This window comes from Amblyraja radiata, chromosome 1 (assembly GCF_010909765.2).
Source record: "Amblyraja radiata isolate CabotCenter1 chromosome 1, sAmbRad1.1.pri, whole genome shotgun sequence".
Classification (NCBI taxonomy): Eukaryota; Metazoa; Chordata; class Chondrichthyes; order Rajiformes; family Rajidae; genus Amblyraja; species Amblyraja radiata.
The window spans coordinates 66527104-66540805 of record NC_045956.1 but is presented as its reverse complement, the minus strand read 5'-3'; the positions used below and the strand labels follow the sequence as shown (position 1 = coordinate 66540805).

Here is a 13702-nt window from a genome sequence, read left to right as displayed (position 1 = left end):
CCCCGCTCTCTCCATCAGCGCAGTGGTAGAGTTGCTGTCTTACAGCACCAGAGATCCGGGTTTGATCCCGAGTATGGGTGCTGTCTGTACGTTCTCCCCGTAATCGCATGGGTTTTCTCCAAGATCTTCGGTTTCCTCCCACACTCCAAAGATGCACACGTTTGTAGGTTAATTGGCTTGGTATAAATGTAAATTGTGCCTAGTGTATGTAGGATAGTGTTAACATGCGGTGATCGCTGTTTGGCGCGGACACGGTGGGCTGAAGGACCTGTTTCCGCGCTGTATCTCTAAACTAAACCCGTCCCCAAGTTGTACTAGCTTCAAAGTCATCTTATTGAGCCTCATTGTCTGCAACTCGTTTTCACCCAGCTCACAGCTTACAATGAATAGCCTGTTTCATTTATCATCGTTACTTATTTGCATATCTTTCAATTATTTGTTCTATATCACTCTATATTGCCATCCATATCTTTTGTTTCCCTTTCCCCTGACTCTCAGTCTGAAGAAGGGTCTCGACCCAAAAAGCCACCTATTCCTTTTCTCCAGAGATGCTGTCTGACCTGCTGAGTTACTCCAGCTTCATGTCTATCTGCTATTTATGCGGCGATCAGTTCAGGATTGTGCTTGTTGAATGCAACCCATCCCCCCCCCCACCCCCCCGTTTACATTTCATGCAAGTACCCACAGCATTGAAAGCATTTTCTTTAATCTCACACTGACAAGCACACATACACCACAACAGACAGTCTACTTTACTGCAAATTATGAAATTATATCAACTAAAAAGATTTTACTCTATCATTCTAACACAAGAAAATTGTGGTATAAATCTCAATAAATATCAGGATCATCTGTATAAACCTGGCAAAAGTCACTGCCATGAAAATATTCAAATCGAATACAACTTTTGAATAATTTTACATCAAAGAAACTTTCAGATAGCATCAATTCATCAGAGATATATCTGGGATAAAGTTTCAAGGACTCACTGATAATTGCTTTAACTTACCTACATCACGAATAAAGTTTTGGGGGCGATGACCAGTGTCTACAAAATGCTGGCAGTAGTCATTGTGTGGATTTAAGCTCTGTGTACCCTGGAGGAAAATTGAATGCATTAAGTAGGTTTAAAGACAACACATTGTTATGGACGTGTACTTCAGTTATGGACAATGTAGTATTCAAGTTAAAATTTCAGAATTATTTACAGAAAATTAGGAAGTGACGTAGTCTAGATGAAACCAACATTTTTTATCTTAACTAGACATTTCGACTAGGATTTTAAAGATCAGCATTAAGGATAACATGCCAAAGTATAACCAGAACTCTGCCTTGTTCGATTTATTATATATAATAAAAAAGTGTAGATGCTAACTATTGGTCTATTTCTGACTTTGAAATTGAAATAATTATTTAAATCTGTAACATTTTCCTGGAAGTATTTAAAAATAAATCTGTAACTAGATTGCAAGGAATTTTCAACAAAATTACACTCAGCACAAAAGTTACACATCTGTGATTCATGAGGTAAAGTGCATCAGGTCCATAAAATCATATTAACATTCAATGACAAATAATACAACATCTATATATTTTTGTCTAACAAAATAGACAAACTTTCAGTCAGGATACTGTGGCACAAATTTCACAAAAGAAATTGCAATGGTATTCAGAATTAATCCTGCTTGAAAACCTCTACCTTCATAATTTGTTAGTCCTTCCATTTAAACTGATACAACCAGGGGGCGCTGACAAATGCAGCCACGCCAACAGTCTGTCTGTCTTTTCCTTTTTTTGGGATATTTTTAGTGTGTTTTAAAAGTTTGTTTTATTGTTCTCTGGTTTGTTTTATGTGGTGGGTGGGGGTCGGGGTCAACTCCCCATACCCCTCGATTCCACTAGCCCTAAGAGCTCTATCAACTTTTTTTTCCAATCTCTTACCTTGCCGGAGATGAGATTGTTTTCCGGATCGTGTTTCTGGTCGCTCTGCAGCCTAACATCGTGGAGCTAGATGCCTTGCTCAGTACAGACTTTGAGCCCCACCGCGGGGCCTGGACTTATCATCTGAGCTGATTCCTTGCCTGGGATTGACGCGGATTTCACCATCGGGAGCTCACAGTATCGGGTTGAGACCATAGATGTCGGGAGCTCCAACTACGCAGAAGGTTTGACCAGCCCCGACCTGGGGTCCGATCGCTCGGCGCGGGGGAGCTGAGATCCCCCCGATGAGGGAGCTTGATCCCCCCGAAGCAGAGGGCCCGAATGCCGACAGCTACAGGAGTCAAGATCGTCCCGTCAACAGAAGGCTCGAGGCCCCCGACCGTGGGAGGACAAAGAAGGGAAGAGATTGAACTTTTTTCACCTTCCATCACAGTGAGGAATGTGGAGGAGTCACTGTGGTGGATGTTTCTGTCAAAATGTATTTTGTGTGTTCTGTTGCTTTTTATTAGTATGACTGTGTGGCAAATCAAATTCCTCGTATGATGCAAAACATACTTGGCTAATAAAGTAAGCATGAGTATGAGTACTTAGGCTCCCTGTTCATTGACAGTTGTGTAACAGCAAGTGCATAACCTTTCCCTGGAAGCTATGTTCTGTGGTAAGTAGTTGAAGGGAACACAGCAGCTAATGGTGCGAAAGTTCAAACTATGGAATAAGGCAAACAGACAATTTTGCAAATCAGAATGTTACCACTGATCTAAGGCTTACATTATAATGCTTTAAAACTCTTACAAGGCTTAAAAAGCATTTCAAGAGTCAAGAGAGTTTATTGTCATGTGTCCCAGATACGACAATGAAATTCTTGCTTCAAAGGTATCAAAGGTATTTTATTGGTCACATTCACATACACCTAGGTGTAGTGAAGTGAAATGCTTCTTGCCATTTTGCAGCACATAAAGAATACAGACATAACATTAATAAGAGTTTTAAACATAAAGAACATCCCCCCACAATGGTTCCCATTATGAGGGAAGGCACAAAGTCCAGTCCCCAACCCCAGTTCACCCATAGTCGGGCCTATTGAGGCCTCCACAGTTGCCTCTACGGAGGCCCGATGTTCCAGGCCGTTCTCGCCAGGTGATGTTGCTCCGGCGTCGGGAGAGTCCTCTCAGCGGCCTGGGAACCCTGGAACGGCCGCTTCCGTACTGGAGGCCGCGGCTCCCAAAGCCAACAAGGCCGCGCTGGTTGGAGCTCCACTACTGGCAATCTCATCTAGAGATCCCAGGCTCCCGGTGTAAAGTCAGCGCCGCCGCCCGCTGCTGGTCGCTCCACAGTCCCGCAGCTCCGCGATGTTTTCCTCAGCGATCTTCAGCTCACCGGAGCTCCAGCGCGGCGACCCGGGCAAGGCATCGCCCGCTCCGCTATAGCGCTCCAGCGCTGTGCCGCCGCCGAAGCTGAGGTTCTGGGCGGTCCCCGACAGGAAACGCCGCTCCAGGCCCGCTGGTAGGCCGCGAGGACGGGTCGAAGCTGCAGCCCGGAGAAAAGCTGCCTCTCCGACCAGGTAGGGACCCTGAAAGGTAGTTTCCCCCTTCCCCCCCCCCCACCCCCCACATAAAAAAGTCTAGACCTCCAAACAAAACACTTAACTAACTAAAATTTTTTTAAAAAGATGAAAAGACAGACAGCTGCTGGCTGGGCAGCCGTGCACAGGACAGCGCCCCCAGCTTGTGCTTGCTGAGCACAACAGAGTATTGTAAGCATAAATACAGAACAGTTCAGTATGTTTACATAGCTTAGACAGGGCTCGAAATTCGCGGTTGCCATTGACCACTCAAAGTGCCGCCGGGCAACCTAAAGACCGAGTCATTTTGCCCGGCTTGGCAACCAGATACTGGTTTGTACCGAAGATAGACACAAAAAACTGGAGTAACTCCGCGGGTCAGGCAGCATCTCTCGCGACGTTTTGTGTCGGCGGTGACGGCTGTATTGCGTGGGAAAGATACTAGGTGCGGGGTGAGGAAGGGTCGGAGCGAATGACGGGCCCCGAACAGCGGCTCCATCTCCTCCTCCTCCCGCCTGCCCTGATAGCAGCCGCAGCTTGCAAATTCGCTAACGGAGCTTTTAAAACAAACCCTCCCGCACGCCGAGGCCTCCCCCTCCCTCCCTCCTCCCGGCCTCGGCGTGCGTTAGCGGATTTGCAAGCAACGGCCGCTATCAGGGCGGGCGGGGGGCGGAGGTGATGGAGTCGCTATCACGGCCGCTGCTGCCGTTGTGCGGGACCTGTCATTCGCTCCGACCCTTCTGAAGCAGCTGCACCAAAGATACTATAACTATGGGATCTTTGAGCTGCACCGCTCGGCCCCGCACCTTGCTGTTGGCTGGCGGAGGAGGGAGGCGGTGGCGAGGAGTTACCAACGGCCAAGGCAGCGGGGCGATGTTGTCTGAGGAGCGCTGACCCTCCTTCCTCCCTACCTCGCCCCCCTTCTCTCTCTCTCTCTCTCTCTCTCTTGTACGCCCCTCCACCCCCCCCCCCCTTATCATGGGACCCCTCCTCTCCATCCTGCATTGATCCCCATTCCCGCCTCTGTTCAGTCCTCACTGACATCTCCTGTGATCCCCACCCCATCTCCCCCCCCCCCAATCTATTCATCCTGCGCTGATCACCCTATCCACCTTGCATTGACTCTCCTGCCACCCCCCCCCAATCCATCCTACACTAGTTCCCCAATTCACCCTGTACTTACCCCTTTCCCATCCATCCTGCACTTCTCCTCCATCCATCCTGTACTAATCCACGCATTCATCCCGTACTGACCCACCCTCCATTTACTCTGCACCTTCTCCTCATTCATCCTGTAGTGATCCCCCATTCATCCTGCAGACCCTCTGATCCACACTGTCCTGACCACCCCCCCATTCATCCTGCGCTGATCTCCCCCCCCATTCATCCTGCGCTGATCTCCGCCCCACCCCCATCCATCCTGTACTGATCCTCCCATTCAAGAATGGGGGGAACAGTCTGAAGAAGGGTCTCGACCAGAAACGTTGCCTATTTCCTTCGCTCCATAGATGCTGCCTCGCCCGCTGAGTTTCTCCAGCACTTTTGTCTACCCACATCCATCCCATACTGAACCCTCCCTTTCAACACCAGACATCCCCCGTGCTCTCCCCTCACACTTTTACCTACTCCAACCAACACGTACTAATTCACCTGCCTCAATCGATCCATTCTGCACCGACTGCCTTCTAACCCCCCCGCCATCTATCCACCCCACACTGATTCACACACACACCCCTCCCTGACCCTATTGTCCTGGAAATGTCTTCAGAACGAACATTGACTATGTTTGATAACAGAATGCAATCAAATGTGTTCCAATTCCCAATTTTATTATTTGTTTTAATCCATAAAGATGGATTAATTAAATTGTGAACACGTGAAACATGAAAACCGCAGTGTTCCATTGTCACTGCTGCTGTTGACACATTATTACAGAATTCATTTTAACGGCAAATCAATGCTCTTAATATGGAATGTCAGCACTGTAGTTATTTAATGCGCAACATTCACAACTATACGTACGCATATATGTTACCATTGTCCAGGATTTATTGACACAGGTTGATCATACGCTGAATAATCCAACCACATTTTTGTTTGGAAGTGGAAAGGACTAATAGAAATTGTATTAATTGCAATGTGTAAAAAGAGTTGAGATAATTTTGCTGCATGTCATTGTGGGATATATCATGTCTTGATTGGTGAATATGTTTAGTTTGTGACTTTATTTGAAGTAGAAATAATATGTGAATGCTTCATTGAGTATAATTCCGACTGGTAACTACGCACTTCGTCCGAGCACATTATCGCACGTGTCATGCAAGCCATCTTAAATGACCACCTAAACTGTCATTTGGCAACCTAAAAAGCTGCCAAGGTTGCCCAGCTGGCAACAGGGGAAAAAAGTTAAGCGAGAGCCCTGTTAGACCATATATATATATACACACACATATATAAACAGATAAAGTGCAATAGGCTGTTATAGTTCAGAGTTTGTTTGATGACGTGTTTAATAGCCTGATGGCTGTGGGGAAGTAGCTGTTCCTGAACCTGGATGTACCAGATTTCAGGCTCCCGTACCTTCTACCTGATGGCAGCGGAGAGATGAGTGTGTGGCCAGGATGGTGTGGGTCCGTGATGATGTTGGCAGCCTTTTTGAGGCAACGACTGCGATAGATCCCTTCGACGGTGGGCAGGTCAGAGCCGATGATGGACTGGGCAGTGGTCACAACTTTCTGCATTCTTTTCCGCTCCTGGACGCTCAAGCCACGATGCAGCCAGTCAGCATGCTCTCTACTGTGCACCAGTAGACGTTCGAGAGAGTCCTCTTTGACATACCAACTCTCCGTAATCTTCTCAGGAAGTAGAAGCGCTGATGTGCTTTCTTTATAATTGCATCAGTGCTCGGAACAGGAAAGACCTTCGAAAATATGCACACCCAGGAACCACCATCAGTGATTTGTCCCACAACAGTGGTGTCGTCGGCGAACTTGATGATGGAGTCCGCACTATGTCCAGCTACACAGTCATGAGTATAGAGTGAGTACAGCAGGGGACTGAGCACGCAGCCTTGGTGCTCCCGTGCTGATTTTCAGGATACATGGTTCTCAAATGCATTTCAGCATCATAAAATCTCACCCATAGCTACTGTACTTTTATCACCATCTCTTTTTCTCCCCAAGTAATTTTTTGTTATGAAATGTTTACTTAAACTATTCTTCCAGACAGAAAGTCATTTATCTGCACACATTTTAAGTGCCTCCTCCATTCTTTGATTTGTAATATATAAATTTTATAACAATAATTCAAAATTACAAGCCGCCGATACCTTACATGCACCAAATCCCACAATCATAACTGAAAATGTTTAATTCAGTTTATTAGCTAACACTGGAACAAAACCTACGAGTAATTTCATTAATGATATCTGGTCATTGAGGGCCTTAGGATAAGGAATCTTCAATTAAAACCTGGTTTGGCATTTTTCTCAAGGCATTTAGTCAGTAACTAACTGCCTTCTAATATAGTTCAATGAGTTACTCAATTACCAAGCTCTTACAGGTTCTTCCTCACTGTTTTGCACTCAGTTTATCTCTTTAACTGAAATCCAAATTTGTTCTGATTTCCTGATCTGCCACTAGCTTCCATATATTTTCTCGCTTTAAATTTAATATCCTCCATGAATTTTATAGTTTGTCATGGCTGGTTCATTCTTTCCTTGGAATCTTTCCTCATTTCTGGGACATTTTTGCTAAGCGTCATAAATTATCTCTTTAAATGTCTCCCACTACTTGCCAACCAACCTTTCTGCTAATATCTGCCCAATCTAACACCAGTCAAATCTATCTTTGTTAGTGCAATTCTCGTTATTTAAGTAAATAAGTTTCTGGTCTAAGCTTCCCTGCTCAAGCTGAATATAAGAATTCTTATGTTATGGCTGCTATCACCCAAATGTTTTTACCCTGCGGTATTCCATTGAATCGGCCTCATTACCCAGACCTAAAGTAATCTGTTCCCTGGTTGCCTCCATAATACATTTGTTATAAATTTTATAACCACAATTCAATATTACAAGCCGCCCATACCTTAAATGCAAGAAGGTACACAAAATTGCTGGGGAAACTCAGCGGGTGCAGCAGCATCTATGGAGCGAAGGAAATAGGCGACGTTTCGGGCCGAAACCCTTCTTCAGACTGATGGGGGGTGGGAGAAAGAAGGAAAAGGGGAGGAGGGGGAGGAGCCCGAGAGCGGGCGGATGGGAGGGTGGGAGGAGACAGCTAGAGGGTTAAGGAAGGGGAGGAGGCAGCAAGGGCTAGCAAAATGCACTCTGATTTCATTCGTGTGGTTGCATTTTCCAACTTTGCTAACCAAATCTACATGAAAATTAATGTCCTCTTCATCATTACACTGCTAGTTTATGCATTCCCATTATTGGTTGATTTATACCCATTGGAGTTGGAGCTACTACCTAACCTAAAGTGTATTTTTACCTCCACTCAACTGCACTCTAGCTTTTAACCCTGGATTGTCTCACACCAATGAGTTTTCTTATTAACCATCTTCTTCTTTCTGCCGGTTTCATAAAAGTCAAATTTGACTGAATAAAGCTTCCAGTTTTCATCCACTTGTAATCATGGCTCCATAATGGTTAGCATACCATACCTACTCAGCTTCGTGCATTAAGGTACAGAGCCTTGGGCCATTTTAAAAATCATCTTACCTTACTTTTGTAGCATGCTCTTATTTATGTCCTACAATTTCTATTTCTGCTTTTGCATTTTACTGTTCCTTTTTTCTCCATTTCTATCTGCAGGGCTTGAAATTAACGGTTGCCCGGGTGCCATTGACCACTCAAAGCGCCACCGGGCAACCAAACACCGAGTCATTTTGCCCGGCTTGGCAACCAGATACTGGTTTGTACCGAAGATAGACACAAAAAACTGGAGTAACTCCGCGGGTCAGGCAGCATCTATGGAGAAAAGGAACGCGACGTTTTGTGTCGGCGGTGACGGCTGTATTGCGTGAGAAAGATACTAGGTGCGTGGTGATGAAGGGTCGCAGCGAATGACTGGTCCCGCACAGCGGCCGCGATAGCGGATTCATCTCCTCCTCTCCCCGCACCCCGCACGCCCTGATAAAGGCCGCTGCTTGCAAATCCACTACCCAGCGCTTTAAAAAAAAATCCTCCCTCGGCGTGCGGGAAGGTTTGTTTTGAAAGCGGTTATCCCGTTAGCGGGTTTGCAGGCAGCGGCCGCTATCAGGGAGGAGTTGATGATGGAGCCGCTGCCGCGGCTGCTGCTGTGCGGGACCCGTCATTCGCTCCGACACTTCTGAAGCAGCTGCACCAAAGATACTATAGCTATAGGATCTTTGAGCTGCACCGCTCGGCCCCGCACCTTGCTGTTGGCTGGCGGAGGAGGGGGGCGGTGGGGAGGAATTCCCAACGGCCAAGGCAGCGGGCGATGTTGTCTCAGGAGCGCTGACCTTCCTTCCTCCCCACCTCGCCCCCCTTCTCTCTTTCTCTCTCTCTCTCTCTTGTACGCCCCCTCCACACCCCCCCCCCATCCTGGGACCACTCCTCTACATCCCGCACTGATACCCATTCCCGCCTCTGTTCAGTCCTCACTGACATCCCCTGTGCTCCCCTCCCCATCTCCCCCTCCCCCCAATCTATTCATCCTGCGCTGATCACCCTATCCACCTCGCATTAATTCTCCTGTCGCCATACCCCCCCATCCATCCTACACTGGTTTCCCAATTCACCCTGTACTTACCCCTTTCCCATCCATCCTGCACCTCCTCCATCCATCCTGTACTGATTCCCCCTTCCATCCTGTACTAATCCACGCATTCATCCCGTACTGACCCACCCTCCGTTTACCCTGCACCTTCCTCTCATTCATCCTGTAGTGATTCTCCATTCATCCTGCAGACCCTCCGATCCACACTGTACTGACCCCCCCCCCCCCGACCCCATTCATCCTGCGCTGATCTCCCCCCCACCCCACCCCCCCACATCCATCCTGTACTGATCCTCCCATTCAAGAAGAATGGGGGGGAACAGTCTGAAGAAGGGTCTCGACCCGAAACGTTGCCCATTTCCTTCGCTCCATAGATGCTGCCTCACCCGCTGAGTTTCTCCAGCACTTTTGTCTACCCCCATCCATCCCGTGCTGAACCCCCCCCATTCAACACCGACATCCCCCGTGCTCTCCCCTCACAATTTTACCTACTCCAACCAACACGTACTAATTTACCTGCGTCTATCCATCCATTCTGCACTGACTGCCTTCTAACCCCTCCCCCCCCCCCGCCATCTATCCACCCCGCACTCTTTCACACACACCCCCCTCCCTGACCCTACTGTCCTGGAAATGTCTTCAGAGCGAACATTGACTATGTTTGATAACGGAATGCAATCAAATGCGTTTTAATTCCCAATGTTATTATTTGTTTTAATTAAATTGTGAACACGTGAAACATTAAAACCGCAGTGTTCGATTGTCCAGGATTTATTGACACAGGTTGATCATACGCTGAATAATCCAACCACATTTTTGTTTGGAAGTGGAAAGGACTAATAGAAATTGCATGATACTGTCTTATAATTTTGCTGCATGTCATTGTGGGATATATCATATATCATTGATTGGTGAATGTTTAGTTTGTGACTTTATTTGAAGCAGAAATAATAAAGTCTTTAATAAAGAAATAATAATTTTATTATTTGTTTTAATTAATTAAATTGTGAACACGTGAAACATTAAAACCAGTGTTCGATTGTCACTGCTGCCGTTGACACGTTATTACAGAATTCATTTTAACGGCAAATCAATGCTCTTAATATGGAATATCAGCACTGTAGTTATTTAATGAGCAACATTCACAACTATACGTACGCATATATGTTACCATTGTCCAGGATTTATTGACACAGGTTGATCATACGCTGAATAATCCAACCACATTTTTGTTTGGAAGTGGAAAGGACTAATAGAAATTGTCGCCGCGCTGGAACTCCGGTGAGCTGAGACCGCCGAGAAAAACATCGTGGAGCAGCGGGTCTGTGGAGCGGCCAGTCGCGGGCGGCAGCGCTGACTTTAACATCAGGAGCCTGGGATATCTCGCCGAGATCGCCAGTGGTGGAGCTCCATCCAGCGCGGCCTTGTTGGCTTCGGAAGCCGCGGTCTCCAGTAAGGAAGCGGCCATTCCAGGTGTCCCAAGCCGTTGAGAGGATTCTCCCGACACCGGAGCATCATCACCCAGCGAGAACGGCCTGGAACATCGGGCCTCCGTAAAGGCGACTGTGGAGGCCTCAATAGGCCCGACTATGGGTGGACATGGGATGGGGACTGGACTTTGTGCCTTCCCTCATAATGGGAACCATTGTGTGGGGATATTTTTTATGTTTAAATCTCTTAATTATTGTTATGTCTGTATTCTTTCTTTTATGTGCTGCATTGGCAAGAAGCATTTCACTTCACCTATGGTGTATGTGACCAATAAATAACCTTTGAACCTTTGAAACCTCAATTGTCTATGTTAAACTCGATTTCATGGTTTCACCCACTCATCTATATCTAGTTACCATGTCCTAAGATCTTCGTACAAGGTTGCAATTTCAAGTCCCAGTGGCAAGACTTGAGCACTTGCAACAAACCAACACTCTAATATAATATTGAGGGAGGGCTACTCTGTTGGGGACCAGTATTTCAGATCAGCTGTTAAGCAGAGATGTAGACTGGTTTTGCAGATGCTCAAAATATCTTTAATTTCTATTTTCTGGCAGACTACAAAATAATAGGAAACCGGGCTAAGAACATGCTAATCTTCAAATATTACATTAAAAAAATGCCCCCCAAGAGTAAAACAACTGGGACAGGGAAGTTTTGAAGAACAATGTAAATGGCAAGTTTATTTTCTAAATGAAACATCCAAGTAAACTTTTGGGTAAGTCCCAATATCTTCTCTTTTGGTTAAGTGCCAATATAATCTGATTGTATTCCTATGGATAATCATGGGATGTTATACTCAAAGGTAAAATGCAAATTCAATTGGAGGTAATAATGCCTGATAAATATGTTTATTTAACCAGGTATTTAAACTTTAATTCCCAAAGGCTTTAAACACTCCAATTTGTGATACCTGGCATTTGCTTTTGTGCTCCAACATGCTTATTACTTTATTGCATGGTGCTTGCAACTACTGATGAAATAAGCCTGTTTTTACTTTGTTTAAAATGAAAAATGCCAATTCAACAGGAATGTTTCGTTACTATCATTTCCATGTTTACGATAAACATTTCACACTATATTTGAACTTCGTATCTTTATGGTGATCGGATCAACCCAGGTGCTGCTTGTAATAATAATGTACATGGAATTATGATGTTTTATCATTGACATGTTTTTATATCTTTTTTGGGGAAGTACAATAAATGGTTGGCTTGCACAGTCCACATTTTGATATTTTATAGTTAAAGAGCTCTTCAATGCTATTGAAGTAATATCACAAAACATTAAGTTTCTTATTGTCATAGAAGTTCAAAAGTGCATCCTGCTAATTTAATGACTCGAAGTTAGTATACTTTTGTCACGTCCAATATTTTAAAATCATGTATTTACCTTTAGAAAGGTGCTGGAATCTTTGTATATTTCCTCATTGTATTGCATTTCTGTTTCCTCCTCTTCCACAACTTCATCCTATCAACAGAGTAAATATTTGTGAACACTAAAATAGATCTATGATTCTACAGTAGCTTCCTTTGAGTACAGAATATATTCAATTTTGCGCATTTAGAACAGCCATTTTAGAACATCTTTTCAACATATAGTAAAATATTTTTTTTTTAATTAGTTTAAAATATCAAATTCCTATCCCTTTAAGCATATTTTATGTCAATGTTATGGAGATGGGCTTCCCAGGTCAGCTTATGGTATTAATTTCAGAGGCAGAGTACACAGAATAAACATAGTTCCAATGACCATGGATGAATTTACCCAGGAGCCAAGACAAGTTGATAAATTTGCAGGATATAATTATGGAATCAATGATATAACTAAGCACACCAAGTATAACATTCTATGCCTATGAAAATCATTACTTAGGCTGGAGTTAAAGTTGTGTTAATATCCTACTTTACAAACAATATTGTGATTTTAGGAAGGTTAAATAATGTCCAAAATGATACGTGGGTAAAGGACTATAATTATGACAAATAAACTTTCTGAAGCAAGGATCAAGAAGTTGCAATCAGAACTTATCAAAGTCCCCACAAACAATAATTCCCAGTTATCATTCCCTCCTTCCCCTCCCCAGCTCTCCCATAGCCTCTTATCTCCGCATCTTCCTTTCTTTTTCCCTCCCCCCCCGACATCAGTCTGAAGGGTCTCGACGCAAAACGTCGCCTATTCCTTCGCTCCATAAATGCTGCCTCACCCGCTGAGTTTCTCCAGCATTTTTCTTCAATTCTTCCAGCATCTGCAGCACTTTCTTAAACATTCCCAGTTATATAGTACTTTCCCGCCCCATCACATGATTTCCCAGGTCACATTTCTTTCATCTTTTTTCTTTCCACCATCCAGATATCTAAACAGTCTTTCGCAGTGAATTAGCGATTCATATGCAGTTTCTACTCCAATAAACTGAATTATTTTCAGCTTGATATTAATTTACTGATCTTGGTGATGAACACACTGCGATGAACACCACAAGCCAATTACATATTATTTTTTTGGAAATTATTTCGAAATTCGAATCATTATTCTTAAAATGTGATGTGCCAGACAAAGGAAATTGGTAACACATATATCAATATTAATCTTTAGGATAAATAAACCCAGAAGCATTACATGTCATAATTACTTTGTATTCTTCAAATTCTTCTTCACTGGCTTCCCCTTCTTCTGGAAGCCTGCGCTTTGTAATTGAGGCTGATGTGTCATAAGTTGCCCTAGAGGCATTAAACAAAATATGTGTATTAAGAAAGGCATTAGTTCCTAAGAAATACCATAAATGTAAGAATATTTATTTTACATGCACATGCAAAATATACTGCAGGAATAATATGCAAACAACCCAAAATTATTCTGGCTATCTCCAAATGTTGCAAAGAATTATCATTCTCACCCCTTCCATTCCATGAATTAATTTACACAAAGTACATCAAATACTATTGCATTCTGTACATCAAAGATGCTG

At 44.3% G+C, this 13702-nt stretch overlaps 1 protein-coding gene across 7 annotated transcripts in view; it reads right to left on the bottom strand.

Annotated features, from left to right (window-relative positions):
• mettl14 (methyltransferase like 14) overlaps positions 1-13702 on the bottom strand; it is a 65042-nt gene that overhangs the window by 37151 nt on the left and 14189 nt on the right. For all 7 annotated transcript variants that reach the window (XM_033023472.1, XM_033023477.1, XM_033023480.1 and 4 more), the window contains 3 exons: positions 13367-13454; positions 12127-12204; positions 1010-1097 (listed from right to left, as the gene is read on the bottom strand). In XM_033023472.1, coding sequence (XP_032879363.1) covers positions 1010-1097; positions 12127-12204; positions 13367-13454 — 254 coding nt within the window. The remainder of the gene's footprint in view (positions 1-1009; positions 1098-12126; positions 12205-13366; positions 13455-13702) is intronic.